The sequence below is a fragment of the Megalobrama amblycephala genome, linkage group LG2, assembly GCF_018812025.1.
Source record: "Megalobrama amblycephala isolate DHTTF-2021 linkage group LG2, ASM1881202v1, whole genome shotgun sequence".
Lineage (NCBI taxonomy): Eukaryota > Metazoa > Chordata > Actinopteri > Cypriniformes > Xenocyprididae > Megalobrama > Megalobrama amblycephala.
In genome coordinates, this window is record NC_063045.1 from 50,211,896 (window position 1) to 50,238,730 (window position 26,835).

The 26,835-nt window shown below is 36.6% G+C and overlaps 1 protein-coding gene across 24 annotated transcripts in view; it reads left to right on the forward strand.

Moving 5' to 3' along the window:
* dlg2 (discs, large homolog 2 (Drosophila)) overlaps positions 1-26,835 on the forward strand; it is a 269,422-nt gene that overhangs the window by 21,413 nt on the left and 221,174 nt on the right. For 22 of the 24 annotated variants that reach the window (XM_048180477.1, XM_048180452.1, XM_048180492.1 and 19 more), the window contains 2 exons: positions 7,193-7,350; positions 11,823-11,888. In XM_048180477.1, coding sequence (XP_048036434.1) covers positions 7,193-7,350; positions 11,823-11,888 — 224 coding nt within the window. Of the gene's footprint in view, positions 1-4,442; positions 4,708-7,192; positions 7,351-11,822; positions 11,889-19,310; positions 19,737-26,835 lie in introns of those variants that run through there. The other 2 variants (XM_048180519.1, XM_048180555.1) reach the window with 2 other exon arrangements.

Sequence of the window (26,835 nt, forward strand, 5' to 3'; positions counted from 1 at the left end):
TGATTTTGCAAAATGCAGCGCCCGTTTGAATGTTAGTGGGAGTAAACAGTTCTGACGCACACATAACGAGCAGGTACGAAACGACTAGTTAATCGATTGCGGATGGTTTCATAATCTTGCGCGGATATAAAAGTATAAGAGGATAAAAATAATACAAGCAAAAATGTGTCTCCGAATATACTTGGGCGGCCGTTATTATATGTGGGCGGCCCGCCCAAGTAAAGTCTATGTGTGGGAAGCACTGCGGTATGACTAATTCACACACACAGTCACTCTGGTACTGTGCTAATTTATCTTTATCTGATTTACAATGAGCAGAGACCTGTAAGAAATGTTACAAACCATAGATAAAATAACTGCTGATAGTGAGCTGTGATGTCAGATCACTGTTTCAATAGGAAAAAAAAATAATATCCCACCTTTAATAGTCAATCGTATTTACAGTACAAACCTTGTCAGTGAACTATGAGGGCAAAAAAAAAGAAAAGAAATAAAATAATCGTTCATTAATCGTAATCGAGGTAAAATGGTCAATTAATCGAGGTTTTGAGGCCATAATCGTCCAGCCCTACTTTATATGATGAACAGATTTAATTAAGGCTTTTACTCACATATAAACATTGATCAGCGAATATAAACAGAAGCTCTACCGAACCTGAATGACACGTGAGAACAAACCTCTTGCGGAAGCTCAAACATGATACGTAACACACGAAAACGAACCTCTTTTGGTTTTTCGAACACGTCAAGCAATCTTGCTTGAGCTTCCGTTTACCACAACTGATGTGTGAGTTGATGAATGTTTATATGTGAATAAAAGTCTAAATTCAATCTGTTCATCGTGCGACCGCGTCTTTTCAGAAAATTTGGACTAAACCGCTCAATTCATATGGATTAGTTTTACAATCTCTTTATGAACTTTTTGAAGCTTCAAATTTGCAATTGCATAGCTGTATATGGAGCGACAGAGGACTCTCAGATTTCATCAAAAATCTTCATTTGCATTCTGAAGATGAACGGAGGTTTTGTGGATTTGGAAATACATGAGGGTGTGTAGCCTAATTAATAACAGAATTTTCATTTTTGGGTGAACTAACGCTTTAAAGGAATAGCTCACCCAAACATTATAATTAAATCTCCATCCACTTTTGTTGTATAGGAAAAAGCAGCATGGACATTATGCTAAACATCATAACATTAATTATCCCTTTTGATATGGATACGTTTTTGGATATACATTTTTGTAATCATGAATTTATCAAAATCGCCACCCATAATACTCATGGTTTACAACAGCTCTATATGTGTCACTTGTAATACATTTCAATGCAAAGGCCATTTTCAGAAAGGAAGGTGATTTTATGAATCAGAATCGCAGAGGCGGGAGTCTGCGTCAGTAGATAAGGAGGTGTGTGTGTGTTATGCAGTGGTGGGTAGCATAAGGAGCTGGAATAATCGCTCCCTGGAGAGGAGTGAGATTACCGCCCTGAGCCCACACCATCCATCCATTACATAAGAGTGGAACAGCTGCCGATCTGCAGTGTGTGAATGAGCATGTGTGCGCGCACACTTCTCTCTGTGTTTCTGTGGGTTGGTCTGTGTTGGAAAGAAAGGGAGTTCATGCACAGACCGATGTGATTACGAATATGAATCTTTCTGGATCTTCTTTCTGGTTGCCTTGGAAACCAAGCAGATGAGATATTTCCATGTGGTATCGGATACCTGATAAAACTAAACCCATAGCTCTGCTGAGGATGGATGCACTCTGAACAGCTAATCAGATCCATCACATTCTGTAATTACAACCAATGTTGAATATTTTTTTGCAATATTGAGACCATTTTACCATTTTTTTTATTATTAGCCAAACTCTTTTGACCTAAAATATTTACTTGAAGTACCTCTTGACAGTTTAAGCTGATAATGACACATTCACATGTTCATCACATGTTGGTTATGGTGGTTATGGTCACATTTGATTTTGAAAAATTTAATGAATCCTTACTTCTAAATAGGCCTGCCCCGACTAAAGATTTTCCTAGTCGACTATTAAACGTTCATTTAAGCCATTAGCCCATTAGTCTGAAGAGAAATACTAAACCATAATATTGAGCATTTACTCACCCTCAAGTTGCTTCAAACCTGTATGAGTTTCTTTCTTCTGTTGAACACAAAAGAAGATATTCTTAAGAATGTTGGTAACCAGACAGATGACAATAGCCATTGACTTCTATCGTATTTTTTTCCTACTATGCGAGCCGAGCAACCATGTAAAGTGGCTAATGTTAGGCTACTACTTACATGTTCTACATGAATAAGTCATGTAGGTCGGACGTCACCTTTTTCTTTACCCTTTCGAAATGTTCCCACACTTTGCATTGTCTGCCAGACATTACTACATAGACCAGCCGTGTTAACGATCTGTCACTGCGTGACTTCCCCAATTCTTGCTGAATTTTTTTTTTCTGCGACTAAATAATTAAAATTTAGTTGACCAAGCCTTTTCTCCTCAACTATTAGGGGGCCCTACTTCTAATTAAAAAATAAATAAAATCTTACTGACCTCAAACATTTGAACAGTATTATGTAGTTTGAATATGTAGATAGTCAGTTTAACTCAAAGAACTTTAAATATGTTTCAAATCCTTCTGTCTTTTCAAAGTCAGCCTATCAATTTAGAGCTTACTGGAATGAGAAAGCATTCCAGTTTTGCTTTCCAGTTATGTGTGCTAGATGCACAAATGATCACTGACACAAATATGGTCTGTATGTGTGATTTCTGAGGCTGAGACTATCTGCGTTTTGGTACATTGAGTTGTGTCCAGTCGTGTGCTGTTGTCAACCATGTGTAAAAAAATTTAGGTTGCAATAGGCAACAAGTAAGCACCAGGTGTGCAAACTTTTGCTCATGTAACATCTGACCTCATTCAACATGCCAACTATGTCCACCATGGTTGGAGTTCAGGGAAGCTCTCTCAGAGACTCTGAGTGTTTGCAATCAATGGACACTTGATTAATTAATTAATTGAGCTGACTAATTGACTGCAGACTTCTTTTTTTTTGTAGTTCTGAAATCTTCACTATTGCATAAGGTGTCCAAAATGCTCATAGTCAAGTCAAGAGTTAGATAATTCTGTCATGTTGAACAGATAATATTTTCAAACTGCCTTTTTTAAACTTAATTTTTCAGTCAATTTTCTTTCTTGTGCAGTCATCAGTGAAAGCGGGTTAATCATTTTTCTAGACAAGATATGAACTAAATGCCATCCACTATGAAATAATTATGTTTCAAAGGAAAGCAGTGTGCTGTCAAGACTCCATCAGAACAGATTCACAATGCATGGTTACCAGACGACAAACCCTTTATTTCACAGCTTTGTCCCAATACGATTTTTTAATGGCATCTGCTAAGATACACTGCTCTGTCTGAATTTTCAGCAGGGTTTAATCCAGTCTTCAGTGTCACGTGATCTTTCGGCAATCATTCTAACGTTGGTTTGGGTTGAGTATATCGTCTGAATTTTAACGATTCTGATTCCGATTATGCTTATCGATACCAATTTTTATTGATTCCTTATTTTGATATCAGTAAGTAAAAAAAAACAAAACAAAAAAACGTATCATTCACATTCTTATTCTTACCGAATTAAGTCCTATCAAATTCCATGAACAAAATCAACAGGCTAAAGGCCTAACCCTGTTTGCACCTGGTATTAAGATATGTTTTGGTCGATTGGATGACAAGGGTATGATGCTAAATACAGGTGTAAATGGGGTCTAAAACATTTTGAGCTTGCCCACTTTCGATCACTTCCAGAGGTAGTCGAAAACGCATTTGAATGGATTGCTTTCATAGTGTAGACACTCATGTGGTTGAATGTGTTCGAACAGCCATAAAAGTCCATCTACTTTCCACCTACTACTTTAAAGTAAAATATCTAGCTTCCACCAGGCCACCTTCCGTATTTAACTTACGAAGAAAGTGTAACACCTCTCACAGTTCAAAACGCTTACACTACGTCCTACACCTTCCGTATTCAACTTATGAGAAAAGCGTAACTGACGCGATGTTTGTTTGAGAGCTTTTTTAAAATATTTTGTTTAGATGTTCTTGGATTTGGAGATCTTTGTACATGCTGAATATTGCAGTGATCAGAAAGCAGGGGTTCTGTCCTCATGAGCTCAGCTCTGTGCCCTGAGTTCAACTATCCTAAACACTCTCCCAGCTGCCCCGGTCCAGCCTACAGCCAAACACACACACACACACACACACACACACACACACACACACACACACACACACACACACACACACACACACACACACACACACACACACACACACAGCATCATCATCATCATCAGTTGCCACCTGCTCGGTTCTAATGCATAAGTAGGAACCGTCACTGTTAGGCTCTCTGAGGTGAACAAGGGTCATGTTTGAAAGCGATGAACAGCTTTAAACACCACCGAAGACAAAGCATCTGAAACATTGATGATCAGCGGTATTCTCTGTTTGTGTGTGAGGGTGTAAGGTCATTGTCTGAATTGTAGGGAACAGGAGGCCTGTGCAAGGATTAAGCTGGCTGCTCACATGCTGCTAGATCAGGCATCTGGCATTACACACACACTCACACACACACACTATTTCTCGCTGTTTCAGTGATGGCATTTTGCGCAACATGTCCGTGGAGAACAGAGGACTCTGTAAGTTTATTAGAAATTTCTGCTGCTTTTAAACTTTTTTGACATGCATGTTGTTGATGTGAGTTATTTTTAACAGTTAGTTTTAGAATAGTATTCATATTTCTGTCTTTTATCAGTTGTTGAGACTTTGCATTCACTGTTTCTCAAATTGTGTCACCCACGTCTCTTTGAGAAGGCGGGATTTGCATAAATTTAGGTCTTTGATGGTCTCACTTTCAATTTTTGTTTCCACTATAGAGGCAAAAGTGACTAAATCACATTTTAAGTAATCTTATTGGTGTTTGCAGCTTTGCACCAACTCAAATGCTTGAATAAACAGTGTTATTGATATGTGTTGAACTTAACTCACTCTGAAACGCTGGGCCAGGCAGGCATCTGTAGGAGGAATAACAAATGGAGTCTTTTTATTAGGTTTTATTTACATGTAAATGAATTCTCTCTCTCTTTAAGATGGAATAGACTGCAAGCTTTTGTTTGAAAGATGCTTCTTTTGTTAGGTGGAAAATGCCTGTTTTGTGCTACAGCTTTATATTGTTATAAGCTTTACATGCATTATCAAATGCAAAGCAAAGGACTGTTGACCAATGCCGACTCTCTGTTATGAAGTATGGTTAGCTGATTGAATGTTTTTCCCACTAAAAACTGTATTTGTCAGTGGATTAAAACATTAAAACTGTTGCAATCTTGTATTTTCCTATGGTATGTTTTTGGTAGGTTTTCACAATATCCTTAGATTTAGCATCTGCTCATAAGATTTTATTTTTCTTTGATTTTTATGTGGAATGCTTTCTATATTTCTGGTGCTGAGCACATTTCGTCCACACATTCCATATGGGCACTCCAAACACACAGATTGTTCTTTTCTTTTATCTCCTCTCTCAAAACAGGAGCTTAGTTTATTCCAAGGCAGGATCTGTAGCATTTAGTACAGCATATGGTGGCTGGATTCATGGCAGAGCTGCTGACTTTTACCCACCATGCATTGTAGCTTAATGTAACTGTTGCTTTTAAATCTGTGTTGTTCAGGCTGAAAGAGCAGAGCTCTCCAGATGGTCACTGCAAGTGCACTCTAGTTTAAATATTTGGATCTCTGATGTCTCTGTTTAGTATCTCTTGAGGCAGGGTGGAAGAGAGTTGACCTACAGTAGTAATACAGCTCACAGCACCTCTGACCTCATTTAGTATCACTTAAAGGATTAGTTGACTTTCAAATGAAAATTACCCCAAGATTTACTCACCCTCAAGCTATCCTAGGTGTAAATTACTTTCTTCTTTCTGATGAACACAATCAGAGTTATTTTAATAAATATCCTGATGCGTCCAAGCTTTATAATGGCAGTGAATGGGGCCAAGTTTGAAGCTCAAGAAATGCATCCATCCATCATAAATGTGTACTCCACATGGCTCCGGGGGGTTAATAAAGGCCTTCTGAAATGAAGCAAATCGTTTGTGTAAGGAAAATATGCATATTTAACAAGTTATAAAATAAAATATCTAGCTTCCGCCAGACCTCCTTCCATATTCAACATACAAATGTTTAATATGGAAGTTTAAGTTTTTTAAGCCAACGTGCAAACTGCTGCAAATTAAATATATAAAATATATACAAATTATATATAATATATATGTATTAGGGGTGAAATGATTCTCTGTAAAAAATTGAAATGTACCGTTCTGCACACTCGGTTAAACTAAACTCATTTAAGCCTTGCCACTTTAAACATTCAAGTGCAAGGCGCGAAAGAGAACTTGCGCATGCTCTGTGAGAAGATTTGTACACTCATCCGAAGCGCGCAGAAATCTCATAATGTGAGTTTCCCCCCACTTTCAACTGTTTTCCTTCAATGAAAGGTTATAATTTTGTGAATTTTTTGAATGAAAGATCAAAAGGATAAACAATGCAGATTTATTTTCACATCCACCTTTGCTCATATTTACTAAGGGTGCTAATAATTGTGGAGGGCACTGCATATATATATATATATATATATATATATATATATATATATATGTATGTGTGTGTGTGTGTGTGCGTGCATGTGTGTGTAAAACTACTTAGTAGTTGCACAGTCATGGAAATTATTGGAAAGCCCTACATTTTTTTTTCTCCTTGTGATTTGATTTGAAATCTGTTTGGTTAAGCTAGCTAGAAATTTGTGTCTAATCACACTTTTTGACCCAGAAACACAAATTAATCTGTACCATGGCTGCCTCTCAAATATCCAGCTTTTTTTCCTGACTAAACAAGCATGTGTTCGCCTCTTCTCTCTCTCTCTCTGTACTGGATTCATTTAGATGCCAACAAATCAATCTAATAAATTGCCTGTGTTTAATTTTATCTGCTGCCAGCTAGAGATTATGCTGGTTTTTAATCCAAAAGCCCATTTAGGCAAAGTGTGGTGTGGAAACTACAACAGAATTCTAGTAGGTATTAAAAAGACATTTATAGTGTTTTCTCTCTCTCTCTCTCTCTCTCTCTATGTAGATATTCAGGAGTTTTATGAAGTGACCCTGCTGAACTCTCAGAAGAGCTGTGAGCAGAAGCTGGTGGAGGTAAATCACATGGCTGAGCAGTGGGAACACACTGCCACCAATTCGACATTACCCACGGAGGGTCCGCAGCCAGCTTCCACACCGCCAGAGGTGAGACAAATACAGAATCCTGCACATAGACCTAGGCTAGTGGTTTTTAACTGGTTTTGTTTAACACATATGCCGGATAGGTCACAACTGTAGTAATATTATTTGAGCTTTGCCATTAAAGGAATAAATTACAATTTAAAATATATTAAAAGAGAGTTATTTTGAAGTTTAATATATATTTCCTAAACAAATGTACTATCCATTACTTTGCTCATCCATGGTAAATTGACACAATAGACACAATATATACTGAATTTGCCATGTATGAGTGAAGTAATGCTTAGCACGTTTGTTTACAGAAGCCACACCCCATGCTGCCCCAGAGAACTCTGACAGACTATTTTGACATGCACTGGCAGAGCTAAAAATAATTTGGTGGTTTATTTTGGAACTTTCTGAAGTCTATAGCTTGTTGTGTTGTCCAGTTGAAGAGAAGTCAGTCCTCTTGGACAAAAGTGGACAAAAACTCTGCAGTCTCTCATAACACCAGCTCCAGCTCATTGGTTTACTATGCTATTTTTGGAGACATGAAGTAGCCATAAATGAAACAATTGTTTACATACAGTACAGTAAAAAATAGAGGTTTAAAAGGGTCTTGAAATTTGCCTTGATCTTTTGACATAAGAGGTCTTTGTACCATTAAAACATCCTGACATTTTTATAGTTTAAAACGTCCTCCTCATTATAAACCGCATTTATTTAATCAAGCTCCAAAAACAGCTTGTTTAGTTATTAGAGCAAGACATCGATGAATAGGTTTGCATCATTGCACGGCTGACACTTACCTACACCGGAAAAAAAAGCAGATAAAACCCATTTTAGTCACAGATGCCTGTTCACTCTCTGATGTACTCCACGCACTTGAGTCTGCCGACAAGAGGAGAAATGGAAGAGGTAATGGAAGTGTAAAGGAATATTGGCTTTGATGTGTCCAGTTTAAACCGCTCGTTTGCTCATTTTTGTAGAGAGAAGAAGGATCCCAGTGTCAGGAACAAGTGAATGGTTTATTTTTTAATGGCGTCATGGATTGCGTCAGAGGATTATATGTTTGTTCAGAGCATTTGACTTTTTTTTGAGTTTTTTGACAGATGAAGCAGCCAATTGTGTTGGATCTAACAGCAGCAGCATCACAAATCATAAGTTAATGATTTCATAATGCTTTGTCTGTGAATGACGGTTTTATATGGATAATGTTTTCAAAACACTTACTCGCATGCAATAGCGAGTGGATGTTGATACTGTTACCTATGCAGCAATGATGTTAGCCAATCATAGCAGTGGTCGTTTACTGTCAAGCCTTAAAGGGTTAGTTCACTCAAAAATGAAAATGCTGTCATTAATTACTCACCCTCAGAAGAGATTGTTGAATAAATTCATTTTTTGTTTTTGTTTTTGAGCACAAGAAGTATTCTCGTCACTTCATAAAATTAAGGTTGAACCACTGTAGCCACGTGGACTATTTTAACCTCTTTTTGTTCTTGGAAGTATTTGAAGAGAAATGTACAAGTTCATATTGAAAGCTCTTATTTTTTTTTTTTTGTGGATTTTATCATCTTGACAAATCTAATGAGACATTGTCGAGATCTCTTCTGAAACAGCAGACTTTTAGACTTTAAAGAAATCTCATTTGTGAATTTAAATGTTGAAATTTTCTCTTAAAATGGCTGCAAAAGCACCTTTTGTATGTGTTTAAGGCCTTGTCTGTCATGTGCTGTGATGACGTTGAGTGGAAAAGCTTGTGACAGTATAATTAAAGGCAATAAATGAAGTTGTAGGTATCTGAAGAATACAAATGGCTCCAGAGCTGTATGCAGCCTTTGTCTTCTCAGACACTAGTGAATTCCACAGCACTGCTTAGGTCTGCTGACGCATCAGCACTCACAAAAGCATAAAATGTGTCAATCAAATGGCTACTGATAAAATGGTACAAGTGTACTAGAGACTTGTGTGATTAATGACTCCAATTTTCTGAGAAAGTGAGATTGTACTGGACTGAAAAGGGCCTGAGATTCATGTTGCTCAGGGGATTTCATTTAAAAATGCATTGCAGAAAGATTAAAGCTTGTTTCAAATACACATATAAGCTTTCCATTTATTGATGGGTGTTTTTATGTATTGTGTAGTATTTTATCAGGTTGATAACTGTGTGTATTATTGCACCAGTGTATATACAGTCATCAGTGTAAATTCAGACTGCATTTGTTTTTTGTTTTTTTTGCATACAGCCACTAGGGGGAAGCTGTCTCTGCGTGAGCTGTGTGTCTTGATCCCAGTGTCTCATGGTCTTACAGGACAGAAGGACATTATCATGAGAGCAGCATCTTTAAATCTATAGATATCTTCACTGAGCCTTTAAATGTTAGCATACAACATTTGTTAGTTAATTATTTACATAATAAAATGAACAAAAACTTGTGCACTATTATATCCTATTGGCTATGTCAGTTGTCATTGTATGTCTTTTTTTTAAGGAAAATGTTCAGCAAGGATGCATTAAATGTCTTCTTTATTTATTTAAAATAAAAAAAACATTTATAATGATACAAAAGATTTCTATTTCAAATAAATTCTGTTCTTTTAAACTTTTGTTCATCAAAGAATCCTAAAAAAAAATGTATCAGTTTCCACAAAAATATTAAGCAGCACAACTGTTTTCAGCACTGATAATAATAATAATAAATATTTCTTGATGTATCAGCATATAGTCAGCTTTGCCATCACAGCAATAAATTACTTAATTTTAAAATATATTAAAATAGAAACCAGTTATTTTAGATTGTAATAATATTTCACGATATTAAAGTTTTTGCTGTCGTTTTGATTAAATAAATGCAGGTGAACAAAAGAGGATTCTTAAAAAAAAAATTAAACAGAAACTGTATTTTTGATCAAATAAATGCAACCTTTTATTCTAAATATTTTATAATTTCTCCTGGTTTAAAACAACTGTCCTCCTCATATATGGGCAATCTGTCTTCAGTATGGTGTTTAGATGAAAGGATTAATTTAAATTAAAAACGCTCACAATCAGATATCATGGTCTTCGGGATGTTAAAGGTACCATCGAACGTTTTTTTACAAGATGTAATATAAGTCTAAGGTGTCCCCTGAATGTGTCTGTGAAGTTGCAGCTCAAAATACCCCATAGATTTTTTTTTTATTAATTTTTTTAACTGCCTATTTTGAGGCATAATTAGAAATGCGCCGATTCAGGCTGCGGCCCCTTTAATTGCTCGTGCTCTCCGCCCCCTCCCGAGCTCTCGACTCTATCATTGCATAAACAAAGTTCACACAGCTAATATAACCCTCAAAATGGATCTTTACAAATTGTTCGTCATGCATCATGTCTAATCGCATAAGTATGGTATTTATTTGGATGTTTACATTGATTCTGAATGATTTTGAGGCTATGCTCCGTGGCTAACGGCTAATGCTACACTGTTGGAGAGATTTATAAAGAATGAAGTTGTGTTTATGCATTATACAGACTGCATGTGTTTAAAAATGAAAATATCGACGGCTCTTGTCTCCGTGAATACAGTAAGAAACGATGGTAACTTTAACCACATTTAACAGTACATTAGCAAAATGCTAACAAAACATTTAGAAAGACAATTTACAAATATCACTAAAAATATCATGTTATCATGGATCATGTCAGTTATTATTGCTCCATCTGCCATTTTTTGCTTATTGTCCTTGCTTGCTTACCTAGTCTGATGATTCAGCTGTGCACAGATCCAGATGTTAATACTGGCTGCCCTTGTGTAATGCCTTGAACATGGGCTGGCATATGCAAATATTGGGGGCGTACATATTAATGATCCCGACTTTTACGTAACAGTCGATGTTATGTTGAGATTCGCCTGTTCTTCTGAGGTCTTTTAAACAAATGAGATTTATATAAGAAGGAGGAAACAATGGAGTTTGAGACTCACAGTATGTCATTTCCATGTACTGAACTCTTGTTATTCAACTATGCCGAGGTAAATTCAATTTTCAATTCGATGGCACCTTTAATCAATTATTTGACTCGTATACATATGCGAGTATCTGTGCACTATGTTATTTAAGGGTTGATGCTGATGCGTATTGCAACCTCTCTGTCTTCAGCCTGCCTTATACATTATACATTATTTGTTGACAGATTTTCCAAGCAGAATTTTAACGTAATTCTGTGACTTCAGAAAAAAATGCTCTTTAAATAAATTTATAATGTATGAAAAAAAAAAAAAAAATCTCCCTTGAAATTTTGCTATTAGTCTGAATATCCTCCATGGTCTTGCAGCTCACTTGCTTGTTTGAATATCAATGTTGAACTGAATATCAATAAGATCAATATCAAATGTTAAATTAATGTTCTAAAGCAATACACAAATGCTTAAAGTGAAATGCTTCTGGAGTCTATCAGACATTAGAGATGTAGATGACTTCTGAAAGTATATGTGTGTGTGTGTGTTTTTTCTCCCCAGCTTAGAAAGGAGAGCTGCATGGAGCTGACAGTGGAGGAGCCTGCCTTAGGAACCACTAATACAGAGGTGAGAAACACACACAGTCTTTCCACATTCTGTTCAGTTTTCTGACAGATGCAGATTGTCATATGGCAGTGTTTACACCAGCTATGCATGAGTAATGCAGGCAGAGAGGTTTTTCCCTTCCCTCCTCCGGATGATTTATATCCATTTGGAGGGACGCCTCAGACTGTTGATAAGTGCTCTATCGATTAAACAGTGAGAGGTTTTGAGATGAGTTTTTCATAAGACAGCAATCCATTATCAGAATCAACATGCGGGGACATTTTCTGAGTACTTGAGTGTTTGTCACTCACTTATTGTTTGCACGACTGGATCTAACATAAAATAAAATGAAATAATTATGTGAACCAGTGTTATTTATATACTATTATAGTATTTATTAATATTTTTAACAAGCTTTTATTTTTATATTCAGTTTTTAGCTTTTAACTTTAGCTTAAACTTTTGTCATTTATTTTATTATCTTATGAATTAGGATAAATCCTATTATTTTTTTTATTTATTTTTTTTAATAAATGTCTTGCTTTTTTACTCAAATCTTACTTTGCCTTTGCAACAACATTTCAATAATGTTTCTTGTGAACTTTGTTGTGTGAGTGGGGAAAAATAATATTAACCAATAATATCCATTATTTAATAAATTTTTGTTCGATAAAAGTCCTATATTTTTTTCTGTTAAATCTTCAGTTTCACTTGGAAATATGCCATATCACAAAACCTAAATACACTGTAAATCCAGTTTATGTTGTCTTTATCTCCAACCCTTAACATACATTTGTCTGTCTATTTCTTCCATAAAGTCCACGGTCTGGCTAATTCAGAGTTCATTTGGTGTATTTAGACTTGTTTTTAGTTTTTTGAGAAACAAGTGAGATAGAGCTCATTGCAGTACTAAACTGCAGTATTAAAGTCTTCTGTGCAGCAGAGCTGAATGGTGACAGCAGTATTCATAACTGACTCATTCTCTTTTAGAGAAAGTTTTCTTAATTATCTCTACACTAATTGGCAAGGGAACTGCAAGCACCAATGGGACTTGAAATATGTCAGAGAAAAAAAAAAGTCACTTAAATTAATCCTCATTTAAATATCTGCCCACTCAGAGAAGTTTGAATCCAAATCAATCAAACCCTGCCCACCATCGAAAGCACCTACAGTAGGCACGCGAGCGTCGGAACTGACCTTGGAGCAGTGGAAGGTCATTTTCGTCCCAAAATGTATTTTGTACATCCTGGAAAGTCAGCTTTGGAACAGTCTGGCGGTGTTTGTCTGCTTGTACTATTAGTGGGTGGCTTGTATCGAAAATTGAGCTGTGTGTTTGTGTGTGTGGAGCCCGATTCTGCCTTTTCGCTAGTACAGCTCCCATCTTGGAGGCGTGTTGATCTGCAGTAATTGCCACCACTGTCTAACTCAACCAGCTTGGATGCTCTCAGCATTTACACAGCAGTGACAAACACTTATAAAGGAACACATGCTTATATTCTAAATCCATTTCTGAGCATTTTTTAGTCATTCCCGCAGGTTTCGCGCTCACAACAAAAGCATGTGCACCACTTAGCTGTATAAGTGGTGCTCTCATAAAGCCGGCCATCAAACATCTTGTGGCTTATTGCACTTAAATAGTAAAATACATACAACATTATGTCAAAATGCCTGTCTTACCGAGTATTCAGGTAAATACAGTCAGTTTTGGAACTTAAATATTTGAGACATGTTGTGTAACAGTATACTGGATCCTTGCATAAGCTCTTAAAGTGACAGCAGCCTAATATTCCTGCTGCTGTCTGTCATGTTAATCAAAGAACAAAAGACAAAGAGAAAATCACTCACTGCTTCTGACTGAATAACTTTTGTAACTTTAATTGTAAGCATTAATCTATATTTAATTTTTACAATAAAAACTATCCAGTGTTATTTTACATTTGATTATCTTCATTTCTGTAGTATTTCTTACCCGAATACTACTGTTAGACCCACCTGAAAAACTTATTTTTTTTCCACGTGGTACTGAAAATGGTATTGAATATCAATATTTTTCAAGGTATCATACGAATTTGGAAATTCCAGTATTGTGACAGCACTATTCTAAGTGTGTGCTGCAGTTTTGTTTTCTGTAAATGCCTGAGCTCTTAAAGCAGAATGGATTCTGATTTGCTGTCAAAGTTTTTATCGTTTATCAGCTGAAACAAAAATTGTTCTGAAAGTGGTTCCAACTATGTTGTTTCTCTATGCTGTTATCGTTATAGTTGTGGTGTGGGCTCTGCTATTCTTTTATATTTACAACATTTTTAGAGCCATATCTTTATCATGATAGTTATCATCATTGATGTGAATGGGTCAATCTGTGTTATTAATGACCCACATATACTCAAGACCAAACCAAGGACTCTGAGTTTGAGACATCTGTGGCTTTTATGTTTTTGAAAAGAGGACAGAGCCAATTATAGGCAAGCACAAAGACAAGCCCAAATATAGCTGGAATAAAACAGAAAAACTAGATCTGTGGAAGTACAGACGTCAGGGTGGAGGATGAACTGAGAGCTTTTGCTTTTTCTGAATGAATCTGTGGCGACTCCCTCTTTTGTTACTTAAGTGGGACAGCTGAGCGTCTTGAGGTCACTTGCAACACTTCGCTCAGATTTGCACACAGAGAGCCCCTGCGGCTCTACCAGAGAGAGGAGCACTGCCCGCAGGTGTGCCGTCTGTAATTGTTTACAGCTGCCCTTTGCCTTAGGTGCTCATACACATACACATACATTTGTTGAGTCGGATTGTAATAGTGTGTCCTGCTCAGAGTCATCCATAGAAAAAGGGCTTAGACCGAAATAGCGAGGGAGTTGTGGAGACCATTTCTCAGGCTAAAATAAAGTCTTAATCTTGCTTACCAGACAGAACATCTTTGTGTATTGTTGACCTCACTAAAATAGCATGTAGCATGGATCGTGGGTTTGTCCTCTTGACCTGGGCATGGGGGATTTGAGGGTAAACACGGCCTGAATGATGAGCTTAAACTCTTAGTCAAAGTTCCAAAGAAAAATAAACTCTTTATGCGATTTAGCTTAATGCAGATTATTTTATCCACATTCATGCCAATAAGTGTCCATTTGTATGTGTATTATAATTAATGTTAGGAGAAAAATTTGAGAGGTGATAAATAAATGCAACATAAATTTAGCTTTTTCAGACTCAGTTAAGTTACTATGGCCCGGTTTCACAGACAGGGCTTACCCTAAACCAGGATTAGGCCTTAGTTCAATTAAGACATTTAAGTAGCTTTTATAAACTTTCACTAGAAAAAAAAAAAAAAAAAAACATTATTGGTGTGCATCTTGAGACAAAATAATGACACTGACATATTTTAAGATCTGTCAGTGCAAGTTGCTTTTAGTTACAACAGCTCAAAAAGCAATTTAGTCTAAGACTAGCTTAAGCCTTGTCTGTGAAACCGGGGGTGTATGTTACTTTTAATCAGTACTTTTGTCCTGTTTTCTAGTAAAAATATTTAAATGTCTAATAAACAGTATAAATTTACTTGTAAAGCAAAACTTGTTATACATTTTTTTTTATATATAGTTTTGTCTACTTAAATCTAACAAAATGTAGTGAGGTTTATGCCTAAATCAGACAAACAATAATAATTACAAAAATAACACAAAATATTGTCGCAGGTGATCTGTTCCTGTGCTTTGTTTTGGGTAGGTTTGGCACACGTCTTAGTTTAGTTTTATGTCTGTTTCTGTGGTTACTTATTGATTTTATTGTACAACGTTTTCTGTTTTTCTGTTCATGTTTATCTAGTTTGAATAGTCTGAGTGCTTTGTTTCTTATTTCTTGAGTGTGTGACAAATATACCTCACCATTCAAAACTTTTGTTTCATGTTTTTTTTATTTTTTTATTTAAGAATCTTCTTTTGTTCACCTGCATTTATTTAATCAAAACAAATATTATTACAATTTAAAATAACTGTATTCCATTTTAAATGGAATTAAAATTGTAATTTATTCCTGTGATGGCAAAGCTGAATTTTCAGCACCATTACTCCAGTCCTCAGTGTCACATGACCCTTCATCATTCTAAAATCCTGATTTGGTGCTCAAGAAACATTTTAATATGCTTAATATTTTATAGGAAACAGTGATGCATGTTTTAAGGATTTTTTTATTTAAAAGTTTAAAAGTACAGCATTTATATAAAATATAAATCTTTGTAACAAATGTTTTTACTGTCTCTCTCTCACACACACACACACACACACACACACGCACACAAAAACTTTTGAACAGTATTATATTCATACTAAGTATACAAAAATGATTAAGAAAATTATTTTTGCTATGTGGAACATTTGCTGTAAACAATCACAAAAGTAATTATGAATATGAATATAAAAAGTAAATATGAATATGAAAATATAAGGCTACAGCAGCTAGAGGCTATTTTTTAATTTTTCAATTAAGTTCTAGCTTTTCTTGTCTCACACCTGAACCAGTTTGTCTTTAACATACAGCAGCAGACTGATGACATTGTTTCTCTTGTTTTAGAGTCATATACTAGTCCATTAGTAACTTACTTTTTAGAATTTTGTGAATATGAGGGGCCTCTCTTCTGGAAACAGGGTTAGCATTGTTAGCATAGTGGACTGTGCTTAGAGTTTATGTAAGGAGAACACAAAACAAAACTTGGCGCTAAAACAAAGACTCGCTCGCCAAGTTCATGTCTGAGCATCTGTCTCAATGTCCTGCCGACCTCCTTTCTCAATTATTCCCCTGTCTCTGTGGGAAAGTGTTGTGGAGAGGAAGTTAAAGTACTCAGTCTATTATGTGATCACTCAAAGCGGCTTTGAGGCCCATCTGATGAAGGGCTTAGTGTATGTGTGTGTGTGTATTTGAGAAGTGAGTCGTAGACATAGCGTGTGCAGCAGCCATTGAGATGATAGATGCAGAATGAAAGCCGTGATCAGGGTGCTGTTTTGCGAGGAGCTGGAACTGGAGGAGCGGGCAGTGTACAGACAGCAGGTAGGACTGACAGAAGAAGAGAAAGATAAGAAAGATAGCAGGCCTGGGTAGTAATACAACTTAATCGAGAAAGGGAGGGGGTTGCAGTTAGCTGGTTAGCATATTGTTCTTGGTCATTTAAGAACTCCCGCTCCGTGCCAGACAATCCGGTGGTCATCAGTTGGAAAGCCATGTGGAATTTTAAGTGCTTTAAGATGCTTAGTAGATAAACTTCATGCATTTGTACAGAAATGCTGTATGTCCAGTGTTGTAGAGAGCGATACATAAAACACATTACCATTCTTGATACATTGACTTGCAGATGACCCTGTATAATTTGCTCTTCCTCCTCTTCTTCTGAATCAGTTTCTGGTTCAAACATATATGGCTGAATTGAACCAGCATTTCCAATTGCCATTGTGTAGCGTTTACAACAGTTGACCAAGTGGATCAAGTAGTCCGAGCTGGTGCGATTGAGTGGAGGCGGAGACCAATTTGCATATTCATGGTTCTGTGTATACTAAATGAGGCAAGGGTGTAGAGTTACATTCAAGCTATTTTAAGGTATGAAGAAATTATTTTCACAGGAAAAAAAAACATTTATGTTATTTTGATTTTTAAAGATGAGTTTTAAGGGATAAAAATGATTGACAGCAGGGGGATGTTAAAGTAATTTTATACATTTTGATTCACGGTGAAGTACAGGGTTACCTTTTCATATTACCCCAAATCTCTCATTAATCCCTTAGTTGAGCAATTTCAATGCAAAAACATTCCTCTACATCAGTGGTTCCCAAACTTCTTAGAGTGGAGTACCCCCAGAAGAGCTTACCATCCTTTTGTGTACCCCCTCTGTTCCACTCAGACTGCAGTCACACCTTTTCCATAGGGATGCACCGATATGATTTTTTGGGGCCGATACCGATATTAACAAACAATTATTGGCCGATACTGATATTTGTCACTTCCTCTCTTATTTGAAATTTTGTCATCAAAATAGATACTTTTCCATTAAGGGACAATATTTGCCCTTTATAAAGCAAATAATGTTTTAAATAAAAAAAATCAATAGAGAATCTATAGAGATATATGCAATGATGGTAAAAACGAAGTGATACTTTTAAATATTAAACTAAAACCACTAGTAGGTGGCGGCAAGTCACTGTTTTTTATGAGTGAGTCATCGAGTCATTCATTCAGTAACGAAGCAAGTGGCTGTATTTATGAATAAATTATTGACTCTCACGATTCGTTCAAAGCCGCAGAATTGTTCACAAAACACTGATGTGCGTTGGAACTATTATTTCGTTGCAAAACAGTAAATACTGACAGTATACTGTGTTTAAAATGTACATTTTGTTTTTTGACCTGTTTTATAATAATCAGTGTCACAATTGCAATCATGTGGATATTTGGGAACAATTGGGAACTAAGTTCGTTATCAACATTAAATACAAAAACTCACACAAGGTATGCTTTTGTATCGAAGAAATCCATCTCAATCCACTATCTGTGACTATATTTGTTCTTCATGCTAGTAAGTGCTAAATCCCCACTTTTACAAAGGTGCATTGTTGAGAACGGCAGTAATTTAGCGCGATTTGCTAAGGCAGCAGTCTCTGCACGCAACCTATCATATGCATGCTGCTTGTGTGGATGCAGTCAGTTTTGACCTCAAAAGATGAGGTAATTTGATTGGATGTCATGGATTTACGCATTTTGCCAGTTATAAATACATGTTCAGTTTTAATGTTATTTTAAGGTAGGGTAGAATTAAATGAACTACTCAGCATTTTGTTTGCTTACCCCCTACTGTCACCTCACGTACCCCAGTTTGGGAACCACTGCTCTAAACTGATAGATGTCCAAGACCCCCTCAAGGCTGAAATCACCCCTGCTACAGTTATGTTTTCTTCTCAAGACTTCTTCTCTTTTATTGTCTTTGTTGTTAATGGCACACAACCATTTCATGTTGTTATTTTATAACTGCAGTAGGCAGCTCTCCCCTCCTATCTGTTTATTCATTTAAATTACTGGGGAAGGTCTTGATATAAAGAACAGATGTTGTGTGATGCATCAGGCCTGATGTGCCAATCTCTGCTGAAGCATTGCAGTTTCCTCTCTGTGACTGCTGTCTCTTTGTCTTGTACCTCACAATCATTCGCTAGCCCTGTTCGCTTAAAACTCTGGTTATTTGAGCTCACCAATGGTACAGTGGTTTTCCAAGTCAGCCCAAAATAAACCTAGATTGATTTTGTCAAAATCAGCATGAACTGCTTACTCACTCCCCTCTCTTAAATCCTCCAAACTGCCCAGAAACATTCATTCTTACACTTCATTCCTCTCCACAACTGGCTTAAAACTGGCTTAGTTCTGCTTCAGATAACCAAAGGAGAAACAAAATAACTCTCACACCACAAACAGTGACTATAATATCTATTTTCCCAATCGTAGTGCAGATTCTCCAGGCTAGAGAGGTACATCTTCAGCGTCTGTGAGAGGAGAGCGTGTCTGTTGTCACACGCATGGGTGTGCGCTTGTGCGGCGAGCTCCAGAGGAGGAGGGATGCTCTGTGATCTCAGCAGCAGCAGAGGCAGCAGTCTGAGCCCCAGCCATGCGGCTGAGCAGTGGATAGCGCTAACAAGCGCCGGGCTGTTGGACTACGGCAAGACCATGCCTGCACACAGAGAGGACTCGCGCCTCTGTCAGTGTTAGCTCCAGCCGTGCCTTTCGTTCCTCTCTCTTTCAATCTCTCTCCTCTCTCATCTCTCTCTATTTGTTAATGTGGTGCTGATGAAGGGGAAACTGGCTTGAGCTGTTTGGCTCAGAATGGATTGTCTGTGTATTGTCACAACTAAGGTAAGGAGAGTGAGAGAAGATGGGAATGAGTGTGAAAGGGAAGAAGCTTTTTTGTCATTCCAGATGTGTGTACGCGTCGGCTGTTATTTGTGTCGTATTGCTTTTAAAAGGGACTTTTTAATATCTTTTTTGGAACAGTATGTTCATTGGTTCAAGTGTTGTTTTACAGTGTCGCTCCAGTGTTGCATTGTATCAGGATTAATCCCTTGTCACGCGCTCTGTTGAGCCATCAAGGCGGAAACTTGTCGGAAACTTGCATTCACAGATAACGAGCCTCTCCATAGGCAAGGGGGCTTTTAGCTCCTCGCCACCGCTGGAGCCAGACACGTTGCTGGTGGAATACATTATTGATGGTCAGTCCATCAACAAACGGTGCAAGGCTTTATCGGATTTCCCCACCTTCATCGGTGCAGGTATCCGGATGTGAAGCCCTTTGAGTGGCATTAAAGGATTGAGAGTGCCAGTCTGCTAGCAGTACTTGAACTAATGGGGTTTATTTCACTGGAGCCAAGCTGCTCTGTTTACACGTTTCTAAATATACAATATGAGCGATTTGATCTTTGCATCTCTGTTCAGTTTGATGTTCTCTGTGGGCTTTCAGTGAAGGAGGGCTTGTACCTAATATGTAGACACCTACCTCTCTCATTCACAATCAGTGTTGCAGATGCAATTCACCATCCTGTGAACTGAAATATTAATGTTTGTATTTGCGTGCTTTGTTGAATCAATGCTGGAAGTGCCATTGTGATGGTAATGTGGGCTCAAGCTCGTCTCTGTGCGGTGAATTCCAAATGTGACCCTACTACACCTGAATGGCAAGCACTATAATGCTGATTTTGAAATTGTCAGGGGGTTTCAGGGTTTTTATAAAACCTCTGAAGACTGCTGATTAATATTAGGCAACTCAATTTCTCCATTACTATTGAAGTGCTATAGAGGTACCATGGTGCAGTGATTGTAAAGACTTTTACAGTGTTTTAAATACTGTAAATGTTGTTCTTTTAAACTTTCTGTTCATCAAAGAATCCTGAAAAAAAATGTATTGTTTCCATAAAAAAATGTTTTCAACATTGATAATAATAAGAAATTTCTTGAGCACTAAATCAGCATATTAGAATGATTTCTGAATGATCATGTGATACTGAAGACTGGAGTAATGGCTGTTGAAAATTTAGCTTTGCCATCACAGGAGTAAATGACATTTTAAAATGTATTAAAATTGAAAAGAGTTATTTTAAATGGTAATAATATTTCACTATATTATTGTTTTTGCTGCATTTATAGTCAAATAAGCAGCATTTTCTTTCAAAAACATTAAAAAAATATTACCAACTTCTAACTTGTGAACAGTAGCACTTCAAAGGATTACCATGGTACATGCCTAAAAATACAAATCCCTACTTTATTATTATTATATAGTACTTTTTGTTAATATAAACACAGCTGTCATTGTAGCTAAAGAGCAGATTTGAGGCTGGTCTCATTGGTTATTCTTATTTTTTGAATATTCTTTCTGTTTTGAATATTGTTATAGAATATTATTTTGTTCAGTAACAGAAGCAGAGTTTGTTTCCAGATACTCACCTGATTCACAGAAAGCATTCATCATTTGAACAGTTTAGATGCAATCAGTGCTTTGATGATGTAATAGAATCCAGTCCCAGCTGAGTTGCTTGCTTACTCAGATTTTTGCTTTCAATTCTTCATTCACCCACAGGAATTATTTTAAGCTTTTTTCTTCAGTTGGACTTTGTGAATCATCGTTCAAGCCTTATGAAAGAGAAGTATTTTCTGTGCTCTGAGTGGCTAGGTCAAATTTTTATTAGAAATAGACATCAACTTCAGTTTTAATGTGTACCAAGCTCTAGAGACTAAGTTCCCAGTGTAGCCCAATACATAATGTAGTGATAGCAAGTGCATCATACCAGGGCTCTCATTCCCAAGGACCAGGACATACTTGCTATAATCACTGTGTGTGTGTATATGTGTATATATATATATATATATATATATATATATATATATATATATATATATATATATATATATAAAACCAAAATTTATACGGTAATAAAATATGACAAGATCTCAGCAATAAACTTTGTCAGAAAAAAATAATCTTAATTATGTCAGATAACACTTGGTCAGGTCAAAGTGTCTGAATAATTTTTGGTCCCAATTTTTTTTTAATCAATTTTACTGCTAGTCCACTGTATGAAGAATTTCTGGGTATATGTCACAGTTTACTTTATTTAAAAAAAAAAAAAAAAAATATATATATATATATATATATATATATATATATATATGATGTCTTTGCTTTTCTGTTTTTCTTTACTGTCTCCTTCCTGCATCAGACTCATCATTGAAAATAGCTGTTATTGCTATTAAACAAAGTTATTTTTTTACTGCTGACCCCAGTTGTACAAGATAACAGAGATGGCAACTGCTCAAGAAAACAGTCAGACTCGTTTAGGAAGCAGTGAGCTTTGCGGTTAAAGGAGCACAATCCTGGTTCTGCGACAATTTAGCAGTCTAATGATGCTGTTGACAGAGATCTGGCTCTTCTGTGGCACCCTGGGAAGCATAGCTCAGGACTCATAGGGTGAACCCCTATGTTTCGAAAAAAAGGTGAAATACAAGTGGGAACATCTGATGGAAAAAACAGATACATCTCTCTGGACTTGCAGAAAACATTTTTTTCTCTTTGCTTTGTTGCTGCTGGCTCATGCAAAGACTTAAAGTTGGCCTAGTTTGACCCCCGTGTTTTATTTGTTTATAGTTATTTTGCAATGAGAGATATAAAATATAATTAGTCTATATTGGAATAAACATTCAACATTGTCAAGGATTAAGGCATAAATATTAGTTACTTTTTTTCCCCTCAAACTTACCCTAAAAAGTTAATTATGAATACTTCTGAATAAACACTCAAACAAAGATGTATATCAGTGGCAGTATACTATTGTAATTTCTCTTTTCCAACCAATTTGTATTTCGAAACTTGTTCTATTGGGTTGGGATTTATTTTTTTTGACATTGTTTTCATTTCGCAAAAACTTTTGAGTTCCACCGAGAAACTGCAATCGCTCGCAAAGAGCTCAAAAGGTTTTGCGAGAATTTTTTTTTCCACCACCATGTCCCTTTAGGGGCTCAGTAATAATACAATGATGTCAATGATGAAAATCATCTTGTATTATCAATAAATAATAGGGGTGTAACGGTACATGTATTTGTCCCAAATCGTACGGTACGGTCGTCACGATACAGTCAGACGACGAATACAGTCGGTCACAGGTGATCAACACTCCAGTCCAGAAGGGGGCATGCGTGGTATTGCAATGCAGGTAGCTACCAGTAAAAAGCGCAGAAGAAGAGACGATCGATTGCTATGTTTACATGTAATCTCTCAACCAGTTTTTCAACTGCGGAAAGATATCAATATAACAGCTTTAGAATAATATCTCACGTAGCATTACAATTACCTCAGGCTTTTAGTGTCTACAGCATGTTAGTACGCTAGAGAAATTAACTCTAGAGAGGAGTATTTCGTATATGCACTATATTAGCCTATTCATTATATTTTCTTAGCCTGTTAGTAATGTCTTGATTATTTAATGTATATTTAAAAAAAACAAGTTATGAAAATCACTGTGTAAATGGCTATATTTCAAAAATGAATTGGAGTAGAAAAATAACTTTATAATTAGATTTAGAAGTTAATGCAAAACCTGTATTGTGCAATTGACAGGGTTTTTTTGTCACTTTTTTTGCGTGTTGATTATATCTAAAAATAAACAGCAACTGAATTTAATAATTTGGTCTCTGTTGTTAATTTAACAACAACAACAACAAAAATCGAGGTATGTACCGAACCGCCATGTTTGTGTACCGTTATACCCCTAATAAATATATTATATAATATACTGATAATTGAGTAGGCGTGTATTAAAATGTGATTTAAGTGTTTTTGATTATGAAATCATTAGTGGTTAAACGTATCGAGAGAGAGAGGCGCGTTTCAGATAGCTCGCAAACTCCAAATTGATTTCTCTTTCGCGTCCTCAATGCACTTGGATGGACACATACACGTATTATGTCAGTCAAAATACCCCTCTCGCAATTATTCTCGTTAACACATTCGGTTATGTCTTAATTGAATGAGGTGAGAATTCGGATGTGTATCTATTGGATGTGTGCGTGCATGGGGTCTTACTCTTAAAGTGACAGCAACCTATAAATACCTGCTGTTGTCTGTCATGTAAAACACAGCTTTAACAAAGCTTAATCTATATTAAATTTATACAATGAACAGTGTCATTTTACATTTAATTATTACATTTCTGTACACGGAAATTAATACTACAGTTAGACCTTATACTTTATTTGTAACTTTGTTGTATTTATCTATGCTTGTAATTGGTGTACAGTTGCCTTTAATAATGTATTAGTTAGGGTAGTAGTTTTTGCTGTGGTATCGGAGTAGTTAAAGTGGGCTAAGTAATAAATGCAAAGTTACCCTCCACCCCCCTATTTTTTTTCTTTTCTTTTTCTTTTTTTTCTGATCTGAAAAATGATCCGATCCAAGACTTAATAACTGTGATATGATCCGAACCATGAGTTTTGTGATCCGTTGAACCACTAGAAATCATGTCACAATTTTGAAAAAAAATCTTAATTTAGATTTTTTATTACTACATTTACATTTAACTTCCTTTCATTTTCATCATAACTTCATTCAACTTTAACCACATTTAACAGTACATTAGCAACATGCTAACGAAACATTTAGAAAGACAATTTACAAATATCACTAAAATATCATGTTATCATGGATCATGTCAGTTATTATTGCTCCATCTGCCATTTTTCGCTATTGTCCTTGCTTGCTTACCTAGTCTGATGATTCAGCTGTGCACAGATCCAGACGTTAATACTGGCTGCCCTTGTGTAATGCCTTGAACATGGGCTGGCATATGCAAATATTGGGGGCATACACCCCGACTGTTACGTAACAGTCGGTGTTATGTTGAGATTCGCCTGTTCTTCGGAGGTCTTTTAAACAAATGAGATTTATATAAGAAGGAGGAAACAATGGAGTTTGAGACTCACTGCATGTCATTTCCATGTACTCAACTCTTGTTATTCAACTATGCCAATATAAATTCAATTTTTCATTCGAGGGCACCTTTAAATTACAGGGAGGACAGGTTGGAAAGGGATCAGGAATACGAAACTTGTATTACCCATTTGAGTGGTACAGCAAGGTGTATTAGAGGAAACCCTATTTTACTTAATTAGTATGGATGTTTAGATTAGACGTCTGCATTAAAATTCAGAAAGTGATACATTTGTCATCGTTTCATCAAGAGGGAGACAGTCGCAGAGAGATCAAAATCTTGAGGGAATATCCTCCCTCACAAGAGCCAATTATATTGTACACGCTGAGAGTCATTATGCTGTGCTTCAACGATGCTGTTGTCAGTCTTTTTTTTTTTTTTGCACTCTGGCTGTAAATATTTCGTGTGAGTTCTTTCTATTTTAAGTCACGGTGAAGTGTATACGCGCATCCAACGCCCTCCACCCCCTTCCTCTACTTCAGATGCACGCAACAGTATATCTGCATCTTTCTCTCTCTCTCTCTCTCTCTCTCTCTCTCTGTGACTGCCTCCACTCTCTTCTTGGTAGTTAATGTTACGTAATAGTTTGCGGGATGCACTCAGTAGGTTATGGCTGAGAGAATATCATCCCACACACACTCTGTGTGATGCTGGGTGTTTGTGTGTGTGTTTCAGTCCCCCATCACAGCTGTTTTTAGTGGTGTGTACCAAGGTGATGTAATGACGATCTCTGCCTCCACCCCAGCAGGGCAGCTTTTTTTTGTTCACCCTCCTCTCCTCTGCTGGACAGTGTGGGATCTAGGGTTCATCTGCGTAGGAAAAACTCATTGATTTTTTTTTGTGGCCCACAAGGCCATTCAATCTAGTCTCTCTTTAGCTTTAGATAGAGTTGAATATGTCTGCAATTCTTTTGTTCATTCATTCAGGCGGAGGTGTAAAATTTGCAGTGGACATTGCCCACATTAGATAAGCGCTCAGTGTCACAACTGTAAAAATTATGGATTTATTCTTCAGTATTTGGATTTGGTGTCTGGATGTCTTTGTTTCCAGGTGGACCGTTAAAGAATGCGACACACACGTCTCCCAGAACTCCAGTTACCTATATGTGCAAGAGGCAACTGTTTACACCAACTGTCATACACCAGGTGTGCATGAATGGACATGTAACATGCGTTTTCGGTCATGTAGTGTAGACGGAGATCGTTTCTGGAACGCTTTGGAAACGCCAGTGTAAACGAGGATTGTTTTAATTTTAAAATGCAGTGTTGAAACGAAAATACACTAGTGTAAACGGGGCCTGAGACTACTGAATAGGACTGGGAAAGTTGGGAATATTAACAAACAAATTTAAACCTTGAATGATTTTCATTGTTTGTCAAGGTCTTTATTGTTCATCAGCTGGAAAAATAAAATTGTTCTGAAAGTGGTTCCAACAGTATTGTTTCTCTGTTGTTATCTTGAGGCTGGTCTATAGATCAGGTTGTAGCTTTGCATTACTGCTGAGTTCAGGATTGTAGAAAAGCCATTTTGCATCTCTGAGAGCCCATCCTAATCCTCTCCTTGCATTTTGAAGATTTACCGGAGCTAAAGATATGCAGTGGGACTGGGAGAGCAGATATTTCCAGAGCCCTGCAGTGACATAAGGCCAAGCATGAATACAAGATGGTTGAATGTAGGGTAATTAGTAAGCAAAGAGTCTGGAAGAGGCTACAGACAATAATAATTTAAGCTGCACTGAAATACACTGTTATACAAATGTTTTCAATGTTTTTGAAAGTCTCTTTTTTGCTCACTTGCTTTATCAAAATCATTCCAATATGCTGATTTGTTGCTTAAAGGGTTAGTTCACCAAAAAATGAAAATTCTGTCATTAATTACTCACCCTCACATCGTTCCATATTTGTCATTCATCTTCGGAACACAAATGAAGATATTTTTGAGGTCCAGAAAGGTGGGAAAGATATCACTAAAGTACACCA